This window comes from Malaclemys terrapin, chromosome 7 (assembly GCF_027887155.1).
Source record: "Malaclemys terrapin pileata isolate rMalTer1 chromosome 7, rMalTer1.hap1, whole genome shotgun sequence".
In the NCBI taxonomy this organism is placed as follows: Eukaryota; Metazoa; Chordata; order Testudines; family Emydidae; genus Malaclemys; species Malaclemys terrapin.
Window position 1 is genome coordinate 4,549,748 of NC_071511.1, and position 22,948 is coordinate 4,572,695.

Sequence of the window (22,948 nt, forward strand, 5' to 3'; positions counted from 1 at the left end):
CTATGAGAAAGATGAGTCTCAAAGTGAAACATTAGACTAAGAAAAGAAGTTTTCATAACTTGAAGGATACATTAAAATTATAGCATTAACATATCAGAAACTCCCTACTTTAATTTTGAAAGCAATTATGTTCCACATATCCAAAACATTGAGAAAACATTTCAAAACCTAAATGTTGTTACAAAAACATACATTTATATAAATCTATATTTGAGTCTAAGGTTAGTTAAAACCAAAAATATTCATTTATTCAAGTTTCTGATTTAAAACAAATAAAATAAAAGGAGCTAATTATTTGTCAAATGCATGGTTAAGTAGCATGGTTACATGAAGTGATTGCACCAATTTTATAACCTATCTATTACTAAAGCCAGGCTGCAAAATTAAAGCTAATGCTAACTTTAAAATGCAGTTCTAGCTGAAGAAATGATTATGTAAAAATGGCGTTTTGCCACTCAAAGATCAATGTCCTGTGTATTTTCAGAGTTACATCTGCTTATTTTAGAGTCAAAAATGATTTTTTAGTGTTTTTAATCCTCTTAACATTGCAAATCCAAGACAGCAACGGGAAAGTGAGCTGGATTCTTCTATTCCTTCTCAGGTATCGACATGATGGAGTACTGAGTTGCAGTCATTTGTCACTCTGTAACAGGGATAAATGACTGAAAAGAGGATTGCACGGGTGCAAACGAGGGCCTAATTTGGCACACAAAACCTTTCCTGCTGGTGGTGATGTCCTACATAATCATATTCCAGGTTGAATTTGGAGGGCCGGCTGTCTGCACAAAATCTCTTTTAACTGGTATGGAATCTCTTTTTGGTATGGAAAACACTGAAAGACACACACCCCTTTTACATAGTAACTTTTCAGAGAAGAACAATATCTTATACTGGGTATCTTTCAGCTTACTCGTCTCATTTTTTTTAAAGGATACACGTCTTTCATAGTATCTAACCATGCCTTCTTGGAACAAGCAGGACAGTATTCTGTAATGCTTAGAAACTTAAGAAGTAATAATTATACTGTAAAATTGCCATTGTTTTAAAGGACTTTATGTTTTCAAAATTGCACAGATCTTAGGCTAAGAGTTTGGTCTCTCACTACATTTATTTCTTAGTTTTAAGCTATCGCTTCTATGAGATCAGTAAATAGTTTAGCTCAAATCTTCCCTCTAATTTCTGCTCCACAGTAGTTTTATAGCACACCAAGTTTCCCTTTAGGGCAGGTACCTCCAGGATCTCTCCCGAACCTGGTTTAAAGATGTTTATTACTGAAAGTGCATAGCTTTCAAGCAGTATCTTGCGCTGGTGCCCTTCACAGATTGCATTTAAAAAAAATCAATCCAGCGATCAGCAGTGGTGCTGAACTGACGAAGCACATCTCTGCATTATCCCTTCACAGGGTGGGTGGAAAAAAATGAGTTTTTGGAATAAAAATTGCAATAGTGACCCACCCAATGTATAGGGCTGGACCGAACACAGTAAAGCAAGGTTTTTGTTCTGAAAAGAAGCTATTTTATTTAAGAGCAGCATTGGAAAAGGCTTTTTAGATTGGGTAGTAAGATCTAAAAAGCCAAGCAAAATGAGAGGATTTCACGTTTCTCATATTTCCATTTGCACAGCTAAAGTGTTCAACTTAAGTCAGCATTTCACTAAAAAAAAATCACATATTGTTTTTTTCATAAACCTTTAAAACCCTTAACAAATTAGGCCTTATATTTTTAGGATTGTTCTAGAAAATATAAGGCATTTGCTGGATGTCCAATCTAGTGTTTACTACTTCATCTCTGTACGAATCTCCATCCATTTGCACCCAAACTCCGATTGTATCAAAGGAGATTTCCTTACTTTACTGGCTCCCATGATTCCCGCTCAAAGCCCCTGTGAATTGATTGTGCAATTGAGGACTCCATCAGATCGACATATCTAACAACAAGTGGAGCAAACAGGTCTTGAAGGTGTTTGTGGAATTTTCCATTGCACAAATTATCTAGAATAGATAAATAAAAGTATAGTAAGAAACTATTGTTACTGAATCCTCTGAAACAACCCACAAGTAGTGGCATTTTATTACACAACGAATATGCTGGCTAATATGAAGAAATTTCATAACTGGAGTTTGCACTGGGAGTCCTGAACCACCAAGATCAGTGATAAACACAGCAGGATTGAACTCTTAACTGGAACAATCAAACAGTAGCTCTTCTCCATTAGTATCAAACTTAGAGATAACAAAACAATTATGTACTATTTGCTGTTATAAAAAGAGTTCAAATGAAACAGAGTGTGGTAAACATCACTGCCTGTGCAGGCTGGGAAATCAGTGCTTCATTAGAGAATCACTTCTCTGATTCAGGAAATTGTTTTTCTCCTAAGAGGAACCTCAACACTCGTTAGGCATGTCTTAAGAAGCTAATTAAGGACCGGATCCTGCAATAGGCTCTTTTTGCAAGATTGGGGTCTAATTTACTAACATGGGTCAGATGGGACTGGATGGCACTGCATGGGATTTCCCAGAGCACTCAGAATTGGCCTAATTCTGCTCCCATTGCAGTTAACAGGAATTAACAGCATTGGCTTCAAAGGGAGCAGAGTTAGGCCAATAGGGGGCGCTTCTGGAAAGCTCACCTGTCCTACCAGCATGTAACATGACAGGAGAGAAAACAGTTCAATCCACTGCTAACCTTGCTTCTTTGCATTTCTCTTGCGTATAAAGCAACCTTATGTCATTTATTTTACTCAATATAAAACCCAGATGTCTTTCCTTTCCTTAAACTCTTTGGGGTGTGGGGATGGGGAGAGACTCCATATTTTGTAAAATATGGTGCAGGTAGAAACGCTTAATGAATTTACTAACCATCAATAATGCACTCACCGCCACGGAACCTGAGTGAATAGGACATTACAGAAGTTCCACTCCCTGACTTTGAACAGGAATTTATCTTTACTTAAAACAAATTCCTGAGCAAATGAAAGGCAGGAAAAGAATTTTTTTTTTATATTAAAGTAAAATAAATAAATGATATACGCAGCAATTTTTCCCTAAGGCAATCACAAAATTAAACTGATACATTTGTTTTAAAGTAACACCCCATACTGGTTTTCTGTACAGTATGGAAAAGCCAGAAATAGCATCAATAACCTGGCAGATTTGCCCTATCAAAAATACATGGTCAAAATACAATACATACAGTCAGCACGGAGGAAATCATTTAGCAGCTGAAACAATGGAAAGCTGTCCCACGTGTCTGGGGGTTGCACCTCTAATGCAGCATCCATATCCACCGCAAACAATGACAGGAAGGTTTCTGCATGTTCAACCATTAAGTCTGACCACCACGCAAAGGCCTTAAAATTTGGTAGAAAAAATAATAATAATAAAGAAATGTATTAGTTCTATTAAAGCACAGTCAATGAGAAGAGACCATTTATCTTAAAAACAAATGTGCATCCCAGGGAAAACCAGCTTTATTGTAAAGAGAACAGTGCTTTCAAATGTTAGCCACGGCGTGTACAGTGCAAATCACATCAATTATGCACCTACCATTCTGATACAGAAATGTCTCATAGCGCATACATTCAGAACTGCACGGTACGAATAATCGGTTGTAACATGACAGGAAAGGTATGTCTGTTCAATTTACAATAACTCACTAACATTTTTCTTGAATCATGCTATTTACTGGAGGAGTCAACTAGTTCTTATTCTAAGGTATAGAAATCTGGGAGTTTCTTCACTGTGTTTGTGGGTTTTCTGCTACGTTTTTCAATGGTTTTTCGATGGATTTGGATTTGCTATTCCTGTTCATCTTGAAATGCTAGAAGCCTGCACTTTCATAGTCTTTCCTAAATCTCTTCTCTAGAAATATTGCAAGCATCACCAGTAAAAATTACTACAGCACCTTTCATTTTACATGGTTAGGTATAAAGCTCTTTAAACTGACTAGCATTATTTACAATGCCACTTATTATGAAAATGTTTGTAACCAATTTCAGAACTATGTTCTACACATGTCAGGATACCAGTCTTAAAACAGCAAAATCAAGCCAGGACTTTACTGAGGCAGGAAACATATATAAACTTGAAAACCAAAAAATATCAGTGAAGTAACTCATTTTCATGCACATGGGTCCTTAAAATTCACTGTACAGGTTCTCTGAAGTGACATTCACATCATACATGGCTCAGATGCGAATGTGTTTCAAACGCATGCATGCGTGTTTAGTAATCACTTCTGGCTGGGAACATGCAGTATGAGCGGTGCTGTCAATAGGACCGTGTGCAGTAATTTTTAGGTGATAGGAAATTACTCAAAGATTTAAAGTGTCTACCTAAGAAATATCATCCCAGACTTTCCAAGAGAAAGAAACCTAATAAATAGGCACCAAACTAGAAAGATGGAACAAAGAAGACTGAGAATAAACGTGTCAGTTTAAAGAGAACCTGTTAGCCAGGAATATGTATTTTTGCCTCCTGGAAGGAGTAAGTTTCTGTCAGACGTGAATGGACAGAATGGATTTCTATCTTTCTTAGGGCTCGATCTTGCATGCACTGAAGTTCTGCCATTGACATCAATGACAGCAGCATTTGTTCATTAATCCTTATTATTGAGCTTGTTTTAGAATGTTGCAGAGCCTAACATTAATCATCCATTAGACTAAGGAGGGTGTTTTGCCATATACAGGTACCTGTACCCAGAGCCGACGAAGGGGGGGGGGAAGCTGGTACAAATTACTGGGGCCCGGTGGTCCAGAAGGGGGCCCGGGGCCTGGCTTTCACTCCCCCCTTCGTCGGACTGTTTAGCTGGTCTGCCCTTGCTGGGGGGGGCCCGAACATTTTTTTTCACCGGGGCCCGAACCCACTTTTTGCAGCCCTGCCTGTACTTCATAACAACATTCCTGCCAACGGCAGAATCCCTTGAATAGTTTCCCATTTGGTCTCCCTTGTACTCAGCTTCCAGCTACACAAGCTACAAAGCCATGGGACTGAGTCTCCATTTCACTATCTCAATTTTATGCCACTCTAACTCCACTGACCTCAACAGAGTCACACCTGCATAAAACCAGTGGAAAAGAGTAAAGAATCAGGCCAACTGTGTGTATAATTGTATAAGTGTGGCCTGCCTTGTGTGCCAGCACCAGGGAATGAGGGGCAGGAAGGTGTGCCCTTAGCCCTTGCACTGGTGCATCATAGCACCATTTCCTGCACTCGGAGGGAAGCAGGCTCTGCAGAGCAGCTCCACTCTCTTGCTCCAGTGGGCAGGAAGAGGAGAGAGAGGGTGGAGAATGGGAGAAACCTTAGCTCCAGCCCCCTGCCCCCACCAATTAATGCCCAGTAGCAGATCTGTGCTGGCACGCTGGGGAACACATGCTGCACTGGGTATAGACCTGGTGCAGTTTTACTTCCTCCCTGGAGCAGCACGAAGAAATTCTCCAACTCAGCAACATGCAGCCCCTTAGTCTGGGCAGACTGCAAACTGACATCCATCACGCGTGCCATCACTGAAAATAAATCTGCCCCCATGGATGTTCAGTAAGCCCAGGGTCAGATACAAAGACCGTCTTGGACTTTTGCTAATGTGTTTGCTGAGTAGTTATTCTACAACTACCATGAACAGTGCGAGGCCGCTCAGCACCGCTGAGTGTGAACCAGTGCCGTTAGCGGCTCTCTCTGGGGTTCATGTCCAAAAGAGAGAGAGAGAGAGAGAGATGTGAAAATGCTGCTTTGATGTGATGGTGGGTTGGGTATTTTTACACAATATTCTCCAACAGCGAAGCAAAAGTGGCAGGAATCAATTCTGCTTTCAACGTCTGCTCAAATTTTCTCCAAAGGTAAAAAACATAAAAGCTATGGTGGTTGACAGTGTCCCTTTAAAACAATTTTTTTAAACTAGTTTGGAAGAGTTGATACTTGCGATGCTACATTTTTTTCTGGCTAAGCTTTGTTTCTTAAGAATATAAAATGCTGTCCCTTTGCCAAGTTATTAGCAAATGGATCTGAGTGCTAAGAATCCTGTTAGTAACTCTGCCCATGAAGATGAACAAAATCACTATTTTGGGGGGAGAAAAATAATATTTTCTCCAACAAATCCCAAAATATTTATTTAAGAGTCCTGCAAGAAAACCTGCTTTCATGAGAATTTTTTTAAAAAAAAATTACTTAGAAAATCTATATGTGATCACTTGTGAAAAACACAGTCATACTTTTATTTCTGCTGGAATTATCAAATTCTACCTTCATAATTATCCAACTCTGGGATCCCCCCACCCCTTCACAGCTAGGCACTAATTTCTTGAAATGAGAGAAATAACATTTCATCACTCAAATATCTCTTTCAATTTTATCAACCATCTACTTACCTGCTTTGCTTCAATATGATTTAAGGAAAAAAGTGTGCTTTCTAGACAAACACACCTAATATTGTATATCTTACACACAGGTACACATGTATATATGCATATCTTCAAAGAGTTAAAATACATATATACATATACATACATATACATAGAGAGAGAGAGAGGGCAAGATTAAAGATACATGAAGGCTTAGGTCTTATGACATTTATAATCATTCTTCCATGTGGAGGAGAATCAACTTTGGAGACACCTGATGAGAGAAATGACATGAGTCTAAGCTCTCATGTATTATAGTCGTGTACATACTGTACAATGGATGTTTCTTCTGCGCTTTCGTCTGAGCAATTTTATTTCTTATTGTGACTAACAAAAACAACTTAATAAAATATAATTTCTCCATGTTAATATTTTTCAAATTTTTCCCATAGGGTAGTGGCCATTTGGGGTCTCTCCGATTTGTTTTATGAGTCTGTAATGTGTATTGTTGGCATGTTTACATGCATTCACATGCTAGAACAAAACAGACTAATTTCCATGTACAAATGCTACTGATCCTGGCATTTCTCCAGTAAGTGACAACTTTGTTTTCTTGAGGGATATCCAACTAGACATATGAGTCATCTCTATCGTCGTGGGTGGTCTTTACTAACTCCAGGTGAACAGAAAAAAAAAAACGCATATGAAAACTGATTTGGAGTAATTAAGCCCACAAGGTAGACTTAGTTACATTGATATAAGCAGAAAACATAGATAGAAAATCTTGAACTTAACCGTGAAGACTTTTTTCGACCATATGTAAGATACTGAGAAGACATTTCTAAAATGTCACAGTGCGTAACACTCCTGATAACTGAGCTTACATATAAATATCCCTGCAGGTGTCTCCTTTGAGTACAGTGCAGTTATTTGGCAAAATCTCATGAAATCTCAACAAGATATTGCACAATAACAAAGGAAATAATGTGGATATAGTTGTACATACCATAAAAGCCACATGATAAAACCACATTCAACCTATTGCTTTCCTCATTGGGGTGAAATTCACCCTATGGGCAGTGGTCAGCACAATTCCTGTGCACCACTTAAGTCCCACTTAGGGTATGTCTACACTGCAATTAGACACCCAGTTCTGGTTTGGGTTTGGGCTCAGGGGCAGTTTAATTGTGGTGTAGACGTAGGCTGGAGCCCAGGATTTAGGACCCAGAGAGATGGGAGGGTCCCAGAGCTTGGGCTGCAGCTCAAGCCTGACCATTTACACTATAATTAAACAGCCCCTTAGCCCAGGTTGCGTGAGCCCAAGTCAGCTGGCACAGGCCAGACTCAGGTGTCTCATTGCAGTGTAGACAGACCCTTAGACCCCTCAAAATAAGACTTTTAATTGGCCCTCTGGACAGGGATGAATGTCACCCTTTCAGATCATCATCAAAAGTAGGAGCAGAGTATACATATTCTCCTCCTATTGCCACAAACACACGGTCTCTGATCAAACCCTTCTGTTCTGAAACCATGACGCATATTTTTATCTTCTCAATGCAGTGGACAGAACTCGTGCCCAGCATCGTAGCCACTTGCCTCACAACATGCTGCCATTATAAAAATAACTAGCATTAAAAAATAAAGAGAGTTCTTTCCTTACAGTGTGTACATAGAATATATGACGGTGATGAGTGGAATAAAGTATTATTTTCTGTCTATCACAATTCACATGTAGCTCTGTGGCATTCTGCTCTTTCCGACTCTTACAGCTAGCCTCCCAAATAAACAAAAATAAAGATTATTTCACTCTTCACTACAGTATATTCTCTCTCTCTATATAAATACTGTATATCTACTACAGTACACACAAAGACAAAATTAAAGGAAGACTATTATCACCCTAACAGTTTATTACTTATTTCATAATTGTAGTGGTGTACTATAGATCAGGTAAATGCAGAACAACATAGGTAACAACAGGCTGAGGAAAGATTCCAGGCAGGTAAGGGTTGTGTTGGGATGTAACTGCAGTGCTTGTAAAATATACTCATTGTTACATGCTTGGACTGAATACGGTCCCACATTTACCCCTCTGTGGGGGGCTACCAATTCCACAAGCAGTCACTCTGAAGTTGCTGTTACATTCCTTGGATCAAAGTTACAAAGCAAGGATAACCCAGGTAAAATCCCATTAGGAAACATGGCACCGAGAGGGCATGCACGAAATATGACAGGAGGTGACTCATTTCATTCAGTTTAGTCACATACCTCTTTCCCCTGCCAGGATCATCCAAGATTGAATGAACAGTAGAAAAACAGGGAGGAAATTTAAATATGCAATCAGGCATTAGTTGGGACTCGTGGATGGTTGTGTTGTAGAAATAAGTTAGATTGTACTGTAAATTTAATATACATCAGAATGATTTTTTTCGGTGACTGTGACATTATTTATCAAATTTATTTAATGCAATATATATAAATATATATATTTAAAAATGTGAAGGAGAAGAGAAAATAGTGAATGATTGTAACAATACTAAAGTTATAAACAAATAATTGTTAAATCTGAGTTTTAAAATGATCAGCTTTACGACAATTATCACAGAGTACTGGATTTGCAGAGAACTAAGGGCCTGATCCTGTATATTCTTACACACGTGCAACTTTACTCATGTGGGTAGTCCCACCGAGATGAAAATCTCATGACATCTCATCAATGAGGTTATACACCTCAATGCAATTACTCACGTGTTTAAGTGGTCACAAGATCAAGACCTATGCTACTGAGGTTCTCTTATATTTTGGACTTAGTGAGATATGGATTCCCTGTTTAAAAGTCTTATTAAAACAAGAATCTTTCTGCTAGACGGCTTTGAAGAATAAAGCTATTTTTCATTTTGCTAAGTATTGGATAACCTATATATTCAGTAACAGAGGACAATTCATTTCAGCCACAGCACAACCAGGATACTCCAAACAGGCTGAGAAAGGCATAGCTGACTGAAAAGCCACAGTGAGTAAAAGAAGATCATCATATTCAATGACACATGTAAAAAAGAAACAAAAGAATTTTATATAGAAAGAAACAGACCAAAAATAGCTTGAACATTTGTGGTGCTTTTTCTTTGCTACAATGCTGAATGGTGACAAGGGAATGCTGTTTGGATGAGGCTGAAACTGATTCATTTCATTATGCTTGGAAGTATAAACATGACTTTTTGGAAACCCATGACCCTTCTTGAAAGTGGACAGACTTTATATTGTGATTAGTCCGGTGGGTTGGCCAGATTCAGCTCTCACTGACGAGAGCAGAATCTGGCCAATTTTGCGTAACCTCTCCCCTCCTCTAAAAACTGACTTCCCCAAGTTTATTTTTTTTTACAAATATATTTTGACAGTTATTTAAGAAGACCAGGTGGCTTTACCAGTGATATGAAACCACATGGTGTGGTTCAACATTCAGCACAGCGAAATGGACAAAGCTCTCCAAAACCAACAAGATCCTGTCCAAAGTCATGCTAGAGCCCTGCTACTCACCTCTGCATGGTGTTCTTCATTCTGCTGTAGAACTTCAATTACCAGTTCTGCCAGGCGTATAGTATCTTCTAGCTTTTTGGCAGGAGTGACTAACCGGCCTACATTTTCTGTAGTAGAAGAACTTGAGTTAAAATGGAGTGAAACATGAGAGGCTAGACGTATGGCCAATAGATTTAAGTGGAAAAAGTTCCATAATAGTTAATAACTCTAAAAATCTTTTCATGCAAGTGTTAAATGCTCTATAATTAGTACTGAGCAAACCGTAAAGCCACATTTGTTATTTGTACTATGAAAACACAGTGCTCCAGCTCTGAATTTCAAAATACTATATGAACTGTTCTACTTTCCATTCTGTGTTGGTGACATTTTATTAATTCAAATTAATAGAATAGCAAATTCCATAGAGACAGCATCTATCTATTAACAGATGACAATATGTATCTTTCTGGTTAGACTGTGCTATTATATATTTGACATACACATAATTTTTAGAGTTTTGTTTCAATGGAGCTTTTAAAAAAATAAGTTGTTGAATATAACAGTGATACATTAATTTCAATGATATACAATGGGTGCACTTAAAAAGATTCTACTGTTCTGAAAGATTTTACCCATTTAAGAGATATCACTTATATATATAATGGGGAATAAAATAAAAAGAAATGTCAAACTTGTAGAAACTTTATATGTGGGCCCAACTATATAGAATAAAAGTCGCAGGTCCAATTCACCACTGGTTACTCCTAGATATAATTACACTGAAAACAAGGGAGTTATGCTTGAGTAAAGTTGGAAAGACACAGTGGTAAATCAGACCCTGTGTTTATAAGTACAGTTTTATGGGAAAACATATTCAACTTTAAAGCATAAAATCCCTTAAATAAATCACACATGAGTTCAAACACCGAAGCAAGGTGGAGAAAACGCAGAGCTATTTCATACTATCTTGCAGTATTCTCCAAACCTTCTAAAATGAAGTCAACCTAATGCTTATGTACATCTTATACTAATGCTTATGCATCAATATATTAAATGTTATGTACAGTAGACAAACACCTTTCGGAATATTTCATTAGAAATCTGAATAAATAAATATATAATCCCCACCACTCATTAATAATCCAGATATCAATGAAAAAGTCCAAGGAGCTGGCCAAATGCAACAGTGGCTATGTCTACACTAGCACTTCTGTTGGTAAAACTTTTGTCAGTCAGGGGTGTGAAAAACACACCCCTCTGACTGATATAAGTTTCACTGATAAAAGCACCGGTGTGGACAGTGCTCTCCTGCTGACATAGCTACTGCTGCTCGCTGCGATTATTATGCCAATGGGAGAGCTCTCTCCCATCAGCATAGAAAGGCTACACGGGAGAGCTTACAGTGGCTGTGCCACTGGAAGGCCTGTAGTGTAGGCAGCCCATGAGATGAGTCCCTAAGGACAAAAACCAGTGGCTCACAGCTGTGAAAAACTGACTTAGGGCTTGTCTACATGGGGACACTCAGGAATGTTAACCCGAATTCACTAAACGTGTGAATTTAAAGTGGATAAGTTAAACTGCATTAAACCCCTCTGCGGGCACCCTAAAGCCATGCCAGCACTAGCGGGGCAGAGCGATGGCACCGTAGCTATACTGCGGTAGTGCCATAGTGTGGATGCTTCCAACAGGGACAGAGGGGGTTTTCCGTCACTGTAGGAACTCCATCTCCCTGAGCCACAATAGGTAGGGTGATGGAAGCATTCTGTGTCTACCTTGGGGGTGAGGCTGGTAGAGCTATAGTGCACAGGGGTCTGAAACACAACTGTAGTTATGTTGACCTAACTTTTAGGTGTAGACCAGGCCTTACAGAATTAAAGTGGTGTAAATGCAGTTTAACTAATCCCCAATTCAGCAAAGCACTTAATGGTCCATCCCTATTTAGCAAGGCACTAGACTGGGATTTTCAAAGGAGCCAGAGGGAATCAGCTGAAATTCAACTGGAGCTGGGCGCCTATCGCCTTAAGATGCCGCTGAAAATTCTAGTCGTACCTGATTGACTTAAACACGAACTTAAAGTTAAGCACAGATGTAAGTGCTTTGCTGAATCAAGGCCTGGAAGAATTATGGAAGCTGTTTTGGCCGCTCTGAAGTCTATGGGAGTTTTGATGTTGACTGTTAACAGGGCCAGGATTTCACCTGAAACTTTTTTTGAACACATCCCTATAGTTAAATGGTTACTCATTAAAAACAATGGTCAAAATGTTCGATATCAGAAGCCTAAAATTAAGGACCTAAGTTCACAGTTAGGCATCTATGTCGGTGCCTTGAGTTTTAAAAAAGTGATGAGCATCTAAACCTAAAATCAATGGGAGCAATAGATGTTCAGTTCCTTTAAAAATCAGATCATTTCTATTTATGTGGCACCAAGGGCCCCAATCCTGTGAAGTAGTTTTTGTGCAGATGTTCTGATGGGTTGGGCACTAAATATGGACTTTAGGGTCATCCCCTGCTAGGGTGATCAGATGTCCCGATTTTATAGGGACAGTCCCGATATTTGGGGCTTTGTCTATTACCCCCCACGCCTGTCCCAATTTTTCACACTTGCTGTCTGGTCACTCTATTCCCTGCCCCAGTTTGAAAAGTGTTCCCCATGTTTCCCTTCACATATTTTCTCAAGGCAAATACTGAACGGAGAGCTAGTTATTAACTTGTCATTCTTTCTTTTATCCATGCAAACGCCTCAGCAGAGACAGCGTTTTTCTTTTGTGCAATAACAGGTCACAAAAACCTTCCAAAATACACGGGTGCTTTCCCCACAGCACTGAAGTCAATGGCAGCTTTGACATTGACTGCAACGCGAGCAGTATAAATCCTGGTATGGTTTGTTCTTTCATTCGTGGCAGTGATCTGCTCTCAAACACAACTAAAAGACAAAAGTGTTAATAAGAACAACTGCTCAGAGATGCTGTCTTTAAAGAAAATATTTTGCTTTATCAACTTTGGCAGCCAACAGATGTCAATCTTTTTTTTTTCTTTTTTCTTATTTTAAATATTTCCCTGGGTAAGTTACTATACATCAGAATATTCTGTTGAGATAGCTGGAGCACTGACAGTTAAATGAAACGTATACCATATACTTATCAAACATTTCATACAACATCGTTTAAAGCTCATACATATTCATCGTTATCATGCAAAATGTTATGCAACAACAATGTTATTTTGTGCTGACGTTGATATTTGAAAATGTTGCATATGTCAGACATTGCTAGACAGAAAATGTGGACATTCTGAAATAAGTACTACTATTGCTACGTCTCTAAAAGCCTACTTTGTTGTGCTAGATAGTTTAAAAAATCCTTACAGTAGAACTAGCTTCCTAATATTAAACTAAACTAAAACAACGAAAAAACACTAAACTAGAAGACGGTTGAATAAAAGAAAGGAAAAACGGTGACAGTACTTGGTGTTTGTCTAGGTATGCCTTTGAGCATCTGATTTATCATGTTAGGCTGAGTTTGAGTGGATGGTGATGGCCCAGACGGTGGCTTACGTTTAGGCTTAGCTGGACGAGCTGTTTGTCAGTGATGGAGAGAGACACACCAAAAGTAAAGAGACATATGACATCATAAACAGTGACTAAAAGATGTAAACTTTGAAAGAAAAGCAAGCCGAAATGATAAAACACAAATGGAATAAGCTCCTTCTCATTACTTGAAGTATTACACAATTATAACACCATTTGACAACAAACATTTTAGAAGTCACCAGATTCTACGACGTTACAGTGCTTTGCAATCAAGATGCTTAAAATTCAGTGGAATGCTAATTGTATTTCATGTAGCCAAGTGCAAAAAGGAGGAGTTTAGTATGATAATTTAAAACTTATAGGTGTGTGTGTGTGAGAAATCTGAAAAAATATTGTCTGGTTTTTGCACCCTATAATGGTAAGAAAGGTTCCCTATAGAAGGTGCCCCAATGACTATTGTGAGGTTTCATAGCGAAACAATGAACATAGGAATTAATTGCTTTGCAAAGACCAATTACAGATTTCAGACTTAAACACCACTGTTGGTGAAAAGGAGCTATAAAATATTCTTGCATTCTTCGTGCAATTTAAACATGTAAAAAAATCTGTCACTTTAAAAAATGTGTGGTTTCTGATTGTTTCCAGCTCATTTAATTATTTTCAACTTGGAATTCTAGTGGCTTTTATATTCTGGGTTGAATGATATATAAAACTTGCCAGCTCTATCAAATATGTTACTTGCTATTCCAAATGTTAGAATACTGCAATCAGGACTTGACCCATCTGTCATATAGTTTACAATATCAGCATAGCAAAAATTCTACGAAAATAGCCTTTCCTTCTGCATACACAGACAAATCCTATATGATGAATATACTGGTGCTATAGTTACCGTTATATTTAATAACACATTTTTAATAGCCCAAGTACTGTATTGTGACTATTTTAATTATTTTGTTTGTAAGGAATCTGGCATATTTATCTGGACATTCTGTTGCCAAAAGTTCTTTCCATTTTGCTTGCATTTTCCAAGGGAGGAGGTAAATTAATTTGGCTGCTGGTTTACACAAAGTGGATTTGTGGTTGCTTTTAATTCTGACAGTGTTATAGAAATTACCAGGGTATAGACAAATATATTCTCATAAACCATCCATTAAAGAGTAAAAGTTTCAGACACACATGCCCTGCATTCCTTTAAGATGTTAAAGGATTTAATGTAGAGCCTCGGCTTAAAAACATTATTTTTTTCTGCTAGCAGTTGAAACAAATCTATTCAATCAACTCTAGAAACAACTTGATCCTTATTTGCCATCTACCAGAAGGGCCCCTTTCTCGAAAATGTTCCGTACACCCCCCCACCTAATGAAAATTATATGCCTTTAGGGAATGATACTACAGATTTTCATTCGGATTCAACATTTCAAGAGGAAGTCAACTCAGCTACCTACTGATGGCCCTTAAATTCAGCTCACATATTTAAAGAGACTATTTCACGGCAAAACATTACAAAAGGAAGTTTGCATAAGGATCCCAGGATGGGAGGTAATTCTAATAGACAGCTGCTACACCTTGGCTCCCAGACGCATCCATTAGCCATGTTACGGTAACACCTCTCTATACAATTTACTCTGTTTGGTTCCCATAATGTGACCGGCGTGTCACAGAGACAGACAGGTTTTCAGAACGGTACCAAAGCCAGAGGAAAACTGCATCCAGGAGAAGCAGGCAGTTCAAGTCCTGCAGTAATCTGACCCTGCATAAGCCTCAAATATGTTTCCAGCTACTGCACTGCCAGCAGCTGAAATATCTACGGATTGTTCCAGACCTAGATGCCTACAATACCCAGATGAAAAATATATTTCAGCCTTTATTAGCATCTGGATCCTGGAGCTGATGAACAAGCCTGGATAGCACAACCTCAATGGTTTTCTAGTTTTGTGGAAGCGTCAAAAGCAGAAGAGGAGAAAAGAAGGAAGGCAGTGTACAAAAAGATACCTAATGGTGCAGGCCTTAGCATGTCACTATTAAAATATACGTAAGACAGCTTAAAAGAGACTTTTGTTGCGTGGTTGTCAGCAACTTGTCCCGGTGGGTGAGTGAGACATTCCTCATTCCACCAAATACACTTCAATCCTACCCAGCATACTTCAGCCTTCTCTTGGGGAGAAACGGCCATGCCCAATTGTAACACGTGATGGAGTGTGCCACGTATGAAGGCAGGTTCATTATGATGAGGCCAAACAACTCAACGAGTCACCAAGTGTTCGATGCTTTTATTTCTTTTACTTTTTAAGAGCCAAATCCTGGACTTTTGCTTGAAGTCTGAGTAAAGCAGCAGCTGGAGGGCCGGAATCTCATCACAGCAGCCAGGAATGGCTTAGCTGTAGTGGTTTCTCTTACCTTTTGGATCAGCAGGAAGAAATCTCATCGCTACTTCTATTCTAGCCTGAGACTTTTTGTGTTACTTCCATCTTTGCTGGCCCTATGATTGTAACGTAAGGAAATGAAAATTTTTTTTTGGCCCTGATCCAAAAAAGCACTTAAGCACATGCTAAACTTTAAGCACACATGTAGTCCCATGACTTTCAATGCCACTACTTAGGTAAAGTTACACATGAGCTTATGTGCTTTGCTGGATGTGACTCCCAGATCGCTATATATGTACAACCTTATTTGATTCCTTTAATTTTTGGGGTTAATTTTTAGCACCGTAATTGGCTAGAAGAACAGCTCTGGATGCTTTAACATGACAATGTTCACTAAATTCAACAGTCCTACTGCAATTTTTTTTCAGGGAGGCAGATTTAGTTTCACTTGATTTCCCCCAACACTTTTTCTTCCCCATTATTTTTTTTATTCCATTCCAATATTAATTTGCTCATTTTATATGGTTCATTAATGTGTGTCTGACTGACTTACAGATCTGAGTTATTAACAGACAGGCAGCAGCTAGGTGTTACTCATTCACTGTCTGGCAAATTGTTGCCTCCCAGCCATTAGCTGGACAAATAAGAAACTTATAGGGCCTAGTCTGGCAATTGGACGACTTGTAAGAATATGAATTACTTAGGTGAGTAAAGGTTGCAGGGTTTTCTCCCAGTATGCTGTATACGGCAACTAGGGTAACATACACATTAAAAAAAAAGGCACCATTATTTTGGGTACATACTTTCTGTGATATTTCTTGGGTGCTACTCACTAGAGATGGTAAACTCTTCAAAGCAGGGTGATGGATTTGTGCATGTGTAACCCTGACAGACCCCAGTGGGTGCTGTGCGGGATTGAACCTGGGACCTCTGGAGCTAAATGCATGAGCCGCTACTGCATGAGCTAAAAGCCACATGCCCCTTAGCTAAAGCTGTACAGCAGACTCATTAATCTCTCTCTAAGTGGCCTCGGTACCACTAGATGGGACAGAACACCACACCCAGGAGGGATGTGGGTTACGCCTGCAACTTCTGAGTATGAGACCCACAAACAGCCATACCGGTAAAACTGAATCACTTAGCGACTACAGGAGGGGAGTGAGAATGGCTGAAGGGAATTCATTTAAAAATGCTAATATTTATTAAAAAACAATGCATGTTATCCACCCAGCTGTAATTATAAAAGATGGGTTTGGCAAAATGGCCTCTTCTGCGTTTCTCAGCGGCCGTATTTCTCTCAAACGAATGCCTTGCACATTTGACTCTGTGAACGCTGAACTGTGAGACATTCCGGGATTCACATTAGTGGAAACCAATAATGCTTGGGGTCTGCCAGGCTCCCTTGTGATGGCCACATGCCATTCAGCGCAGGGTGGTCTGGCCCTCCTCCCCAACACGATTCATGCTGGCTATGGAATCGTGGCGATCCGCCTGCCTACACACAGACTACGGTTATCTCTGGTGACACGGCAGGAATACAACAAGCAAGCTCAGGAAAGGGGACAGGCAGCCCAGGTTTAAGGTCAGCACTAGGCCCCTGCACCACTCAAGCCCTATTGTGAGGACTCAGGTGGCACTCATGTGGTGCTTAGACCTCGTGCTTAGCCTCGTCAGTGCTGGATGATGCCCCAAAGAAGTGGAGCGTCTGCCAATTACATCTCCTCCCCACTTCCTTACAAATATATTGCTGAGCCCACCCTCCCCACACAAAATCGATTCTGAACTTCCAAATAACGTCAGTGACTAAATGATTTGGGGGCCTCCCTCCCGCCGGTAAATGCATCCTGCCCTAGCCCCAATAGCTCCTAGTCTGTAATTCCAACCCCCACTGCTCTAGAAAACGAGCAGGCAAGCCCCAACCGCTTCCTACCCTCTCCCTTCTTGTGGGTCCTGCACCCCTTTCAACTCCTCGCTAGCCCCTGGCCAATGCCTCTTTGAAATCACAGGCTTCCCCTGCTCATCCCTCCCCCTGCCTCAGTTCTGGGCCCCTGCTGCTCCTGAGAGACTGGAGGTATCTCAGGAGCTAGAGGCCACCAACCTTCCTGCCCCGACCACATCCTAGGGTGCTGCCTTGTAGGAGCTAGATGTTTCCAAATACTTCTCCCCTCCACCAGCCCACTGTCTGCTGAAGAGCTGGTCAGAAATTTTGTTATCCTTCTCCTCTGAAAATCTTAACTTTTTTGGGGAAAAACATAAAAAAATTAAATTAAGTATTTTGAACAAAAATGGAAAGAGTTTGGTTCTGAAATGCCACCAGAGTGCATTGTGGGCGTTATAAGTTCGGGTGCATCATTCCCCCATTCTCTTCTATAGGCCAGGCCCCTTGTTCAGACTACATTTCACATGATGCTCCATGGTCTCCCCGATTGGTGGGTGAGGAGGTGCATCGTGGGAGACATAGACCGGCTGGGGAGCCCTGTCCATAAGGAGAATGGGGACGTGAGGAAATTGAACTACAGATCCCACGGGTCAGCATAGCAGAATATCTGATTTGAAGTATTTTGGCTTTGACTGAAATGTGAAAACATGTCAGTTCTGGGGGCTGTGTGTGTATAGAAAAGAAAATTCTGTGGAAAGCGGACACTTTTCATACAAAAAAAAATGTGTGTAGTTGAAAATCCAGTTTCCCATCGAAAAACAATTGTATGGAAAACTTTCGGCCAGCCCGAGGCTCAGCTGCTGTCCCCGTGGTGCTGCTGGAGAGACGGGGAGAGCATCTGTCACGAGGTTGTTTTGAAGAAGAGATGGGATTCCTGTGGTGGGACTTGGAACCATTGACTCCCTCATCACTAGCCACGGCTGCCCTCTGCACAGGGGACAATCCACTGACATTAAACAGTGGGGGAAGGCTTTAATGGGATTCCCCTAAGTGACTAGTGAAGGTCTTAGGGCTGGTCTACACTTGGGGGGGGGGGGGGGGGAATTGATCTAAGTTACGCAACTTCAGCTACGTGAATCACGTAGCTGAAGTCGACGTACTTAGATCGACTTACCGTGGTGTCTTCACCGCGGTGAGTCGACTTGCTGCCGCTCCCCCGTCGACTCCGCCTGCGCCTCTCACGGCGGTGGAGTACAGGAGTTGATGGGAGAGCGCTCGGGGATCAATTTATCGTGTCTAGACTAGACACGGTAAATCGACCCGCGCTGGGTCGATCGCTGCCCGCCGATCCGGCGGGTAGTGTAGACATACCCCTAAAGAATAAACAACAGACACAGAAACAGTGGTGGAGGGGATGGGGTTTCTTCTGCTGCATGGAGACTGAGAGTATTTTAAGTAAAAAATATATTAGGAGTTGGATTATAAATTGGTGTTGGTTTGTGGCTTGGAGATAGGAGGCCTCCAGGAATCAGCCTGTTAGTTCAAGGATACAATGCTGCTGTCAAGAACCCTGGCAAAGGCTGATCAGAGGCTGCAGATAAGAGTCACTCATTTACATGTTGTCTCAAGTCTTGGGGCGAGAGCCAAAGCCCATTAAAGCTGATGGGCCGCCTTTCTATTAACTTTGGATCAAGCCCACTGGGAACTGAAGAAATTTGTATTGGCTCAGCTCTGAATAGTAATCCCATGTGCAGATACACAGGAGCCACGACAGCCGACAGTCCGCACAGCTCTTTGGAACACAGACTCCTCGAGTAAGCGCAAATGCTATTCCGCTCCAGCCCAACAGCGGAAAGCAAAAGAAACACCTGCTCTGGTCATGGGAATGGGGGCTTGATGGGACGGGCAGGGAGTGACTCCCCTCTCCCTCAGGGATCTTGTTGGATTGGAGGAAGGAAGAGCAGGGCTGCCTGTCTCTCTATGTTGCTCATTTCTCTTCTTGGCTGCCCTGAGGAGCCTCTTCCCCTCCACCAAGATGCTCTGACTGGGCAGTTTGAGTGCTCTGCTGGGGTCACCGCTGGCTGACCCTCTGCTCCACATGGTGGGGAATGGGGCATAAAAAGGGCGCTCCTAGCTCTTGGCACCATTTGGGCTGGTGTCAATCTTCTCCCAGCCCCATGTGCTTTGAGCTTCAGCGGATCACCAATAACGTCAGGAATGGTTTTGTGCTGATTTGCCATTGCTACTGCTATGGAGATGAGCCATCACAGGAGTCTGGTTTGCAGGGACCATTAACAATACTTTATAATAAAATATAATTAAATAATAAATTAATTAAAATTATTATTAATTAATTATTATTATATATAACAATCCGTGTCATCCATTGACAGGGACTGGTCTAGGCAGTGGGGACGTCTGTTTGCCTACTGTGGACACAATGAAGAACCCATTCGTTGGAACCTTGCTTCCTCGGACAAGAGGAGGCTAGAGGGGAGGCGATGAGGTTAACAGTAGCCCAATCCCCTTTTATGGCGAAGCATTTATAGTGCATTGGACCAGGCTGTGCTGTTACATTGCGGCTGACCTTTAACTGCATCGTTTATGCCCATGTCTCATTCTCCTGCTGCATCTGCATCAAACACACCTGTTGCCATTTGCTGCTGCCACCTGCTCCCCTCCTTTTCTCACCTCCACTGTCCTCCTCAGAAGAACCAAGTACCAAAGACTAAATCCAAACAGAATTATACAAGTACTGTGTCCAAAAAAACTGGAGAAGTAAGTTTATTGTAAACGATTAATTGCCAAGTAAAACAATCTAAAAACCCTGGGCTGGATTTGCATTTGCAATAAAGCCACTTTTACCCCACTATAGCAGTGTCACATAGTCTTGGTGTAAATGGGAATCGGGCCCTTTAAATCCTCAGCACTTTTTTGACGACTGCCCTGCGTTTCACAATTCCTGTTTTCCTGGGATGCTAGTCTCCAGCAATTCCTTTCTAAAGGAATTCTCAATTCCTGGAAATAGCCAGAGGGAAACCCTTCCAGGGCTTTGCATGCCTTCATCTGAGTTTTTGTTTTATTAATAATTAACACAGATTATTAATCCTGAATTGTTTTAGCATATTATTCTCTTTAATGTTCTGTTTAAAACCACACATTATTTCTAAAGGGAAGAGGAGAAGCTAGGTGCACTTTGGGAAGGAGTCAGGAAATGCATGGGGGTGATGTTTGGTGGTGGTGGGGAGTTATGCAGTTATTTTCAGTATCTCAATTTTATTCTTGCTCGAGAGAAAGAAACATTTAGAGCAGTAGCATTCACATTTGGCCCCAATTTAGTTAAAATAGGTCAGGGTTCCGTGAGGGAAATAGGATTTGGCTCTGTGTGTCCTTCGCTGGGTTCAAGCAACATAAACCCTGTATGTTTTAGGTAAATGGGGCCCTCTGAAATGCCCCACCTAATTTCCCTGATATTAACCAAGTCATAAGTCTGTGTCTGATCGTAAAAAGATGATGGCCATGGTCCTTATTTTACTGATACACTGGGATCTATGCTCAATTAAATCCAATGTAGATATTTGTTATGGGTGCACTTGAAAATATTATATACTACTTTTTTTGGGGGGTGCTTCTTGTGGACTTATTTAAAGAGAAAATCCATGCTTTTCTGAACAATTACTTTTTGTTGTTGTTACTAGGGCCTGTTACCAATACCACAAATATAACAAAAAATGAAAAGATACTGGGCCAAATAACAGAGGGGCCACTCCTAACGCTATTAGTGAAAGAGGCGCCCCGAGCCCAGAGCAGAACTTGGCCCAACATGCTGTGTTTCTTTTTAAAACCAATTTCTTTCTAGAAGCAGGTTTTGAAATCGAGTGTATCCTTTTCCACAACACATAAATACCAACTTAGAAAAAAAAACCCTAACAGTTCAGATCTCAAGAACTTTCAAACGAAGGACCCGGGTATGTAACAGTAATGAACACACTGGCATGTTGCGACTCCAGGATCACTCCTGAGAAGAAGTCCATTTTAATGGTATTTATCTGACCTGCACTCTTGTTTCATTACATGTTACCAACATGTTACGAACAAAAAAGACAAACACGACTTCTGTCTAACTGTAGTGTTAGTTACACATTAACAAATAAACCATTGTCTCCCAAATAGGGCATAAAACAGAAGATATGAAAAACAAAAATGAAGATTAGTTTAGTTATAAATGTGCTTATTAGGTGATTTACATGAAAGGCCAAATCATCCAAACTTTTTTCTGCCAAAAATTTGTTTTAGTTCCTTTGGAAAACAAGAAACTTTCTCTTCACTATAAATAAACTCCATATTAGGTTGTACCTTCACTGTTAAATACTTCTGCTCTACACTATATCTTAAGGGAGAAGTAAAAGATAGTATGTATGTTGAGACAGCACAAATTAACTCCTTAAGTATTATTGTAACTCCATCTCCAGTCTATAGGAGTACATAACTTAAGGAGCTATGAAAAGAAAACAAAGATAAATATAACTCAACAGTCCTAGCAATTGATAATACATATACAATTGTTCACCTGCATCCTTTTGATTCTCTATATGAAAGAGAGAGAGCAACAAGGAGAGAAAAGAGAGAAACAAGAACAGATATGCAGGATTAATGAGCAAGTGGACCAAAATGCCCCCCAGTTATGTGTGATATATGACATTTGAAAAGAAAATAAGTTGCCCAGTGACTCCCACCACCAAGAAGCATGGTATCACCAAAAAAGACTCCTTTCACAGAGGTGAAAGAAAATGCTGCACAAATAGAAAATCAGTAAACTTAGTGAACTAAGCTCTGAGAACATACAAGAGCTCACCAAGCAACAAGTTCATATGTTCCACCCAGAGCTTGGTGTAAAAGAATAAATAAAATCTAGAAAGAGAACAAGGAAAGCATTTCTGCTTAAGAGATAACAGACAGAAGACATGTAAGATCTGATGTACAGAGAAAGGACAGCTTCATATGATCTTATACACAGGATTGTTTAAAGATCTTATACACAGGAAAAGGGACGGCTTTTTCCGAATGTCCTTTATCTGACCTCTAGCTCATTGTTCCCCAGTGTAGCTGCTACCTTTTGATTGTGTACCAGTGACAAAAGCACTTTACAAATTGGGGTTACACAGAAGCAAAGTAAAAATGCATTCAGGTCACAGACATAAAGAATAACTGAAAAAACTTACAGACAATCTGAGTTTATCACAAACAAATGGCTTAATTGTCTAACCTGTTTTAGGCTGATAAAAAGTGACTGGACTTCTCACACTGGGTTTCACAGACAGAAGC

At 40.3% G+C, this 22,948-nt stretch overlaps 1 protein-coding gene across 9 annotated transcripts in view; it reads right to left on the minus strand.

Moving 5' to 3' along the window:
* The window catches only part of CADPS (calcium dependent secretion activator), a 357,481-nt gene that overhangs the window by 72,173 nt on the left and 262,360 nt on the right, over positions 1-22,948 (minus strand). For 4 of the 9 annotated variants that reach the window (XM_054035476.1, XM_054035471.1, XM_054035474.1 and 1 more), the window contains 3 exons: positions 9,871-9,977; positions 3,192-3,348; positions 1,849-1,990 (listed from right to left, as the gene is read on the minus strand). In XM_054035476.1, the coding sequence (XP_053891451.1) occupies positions 1,849-1,990; positions 3,192-3,348; positions 9,871-9,977 (406 nt within the window). Of the gene's footprint in view, positions 1-1,848; positions 1,991-3,191; positions 3,349-9,870; positions 9,978-13,312; positions 13,424-22,193; positions 22,212-22,948 lie in introns of all 9 variants that reach the window. The other 5 variants (XM_054035475.1, XM_054035470.1, XM_054035468.1 and 2 more) reach the window with 2 other exon arrangements.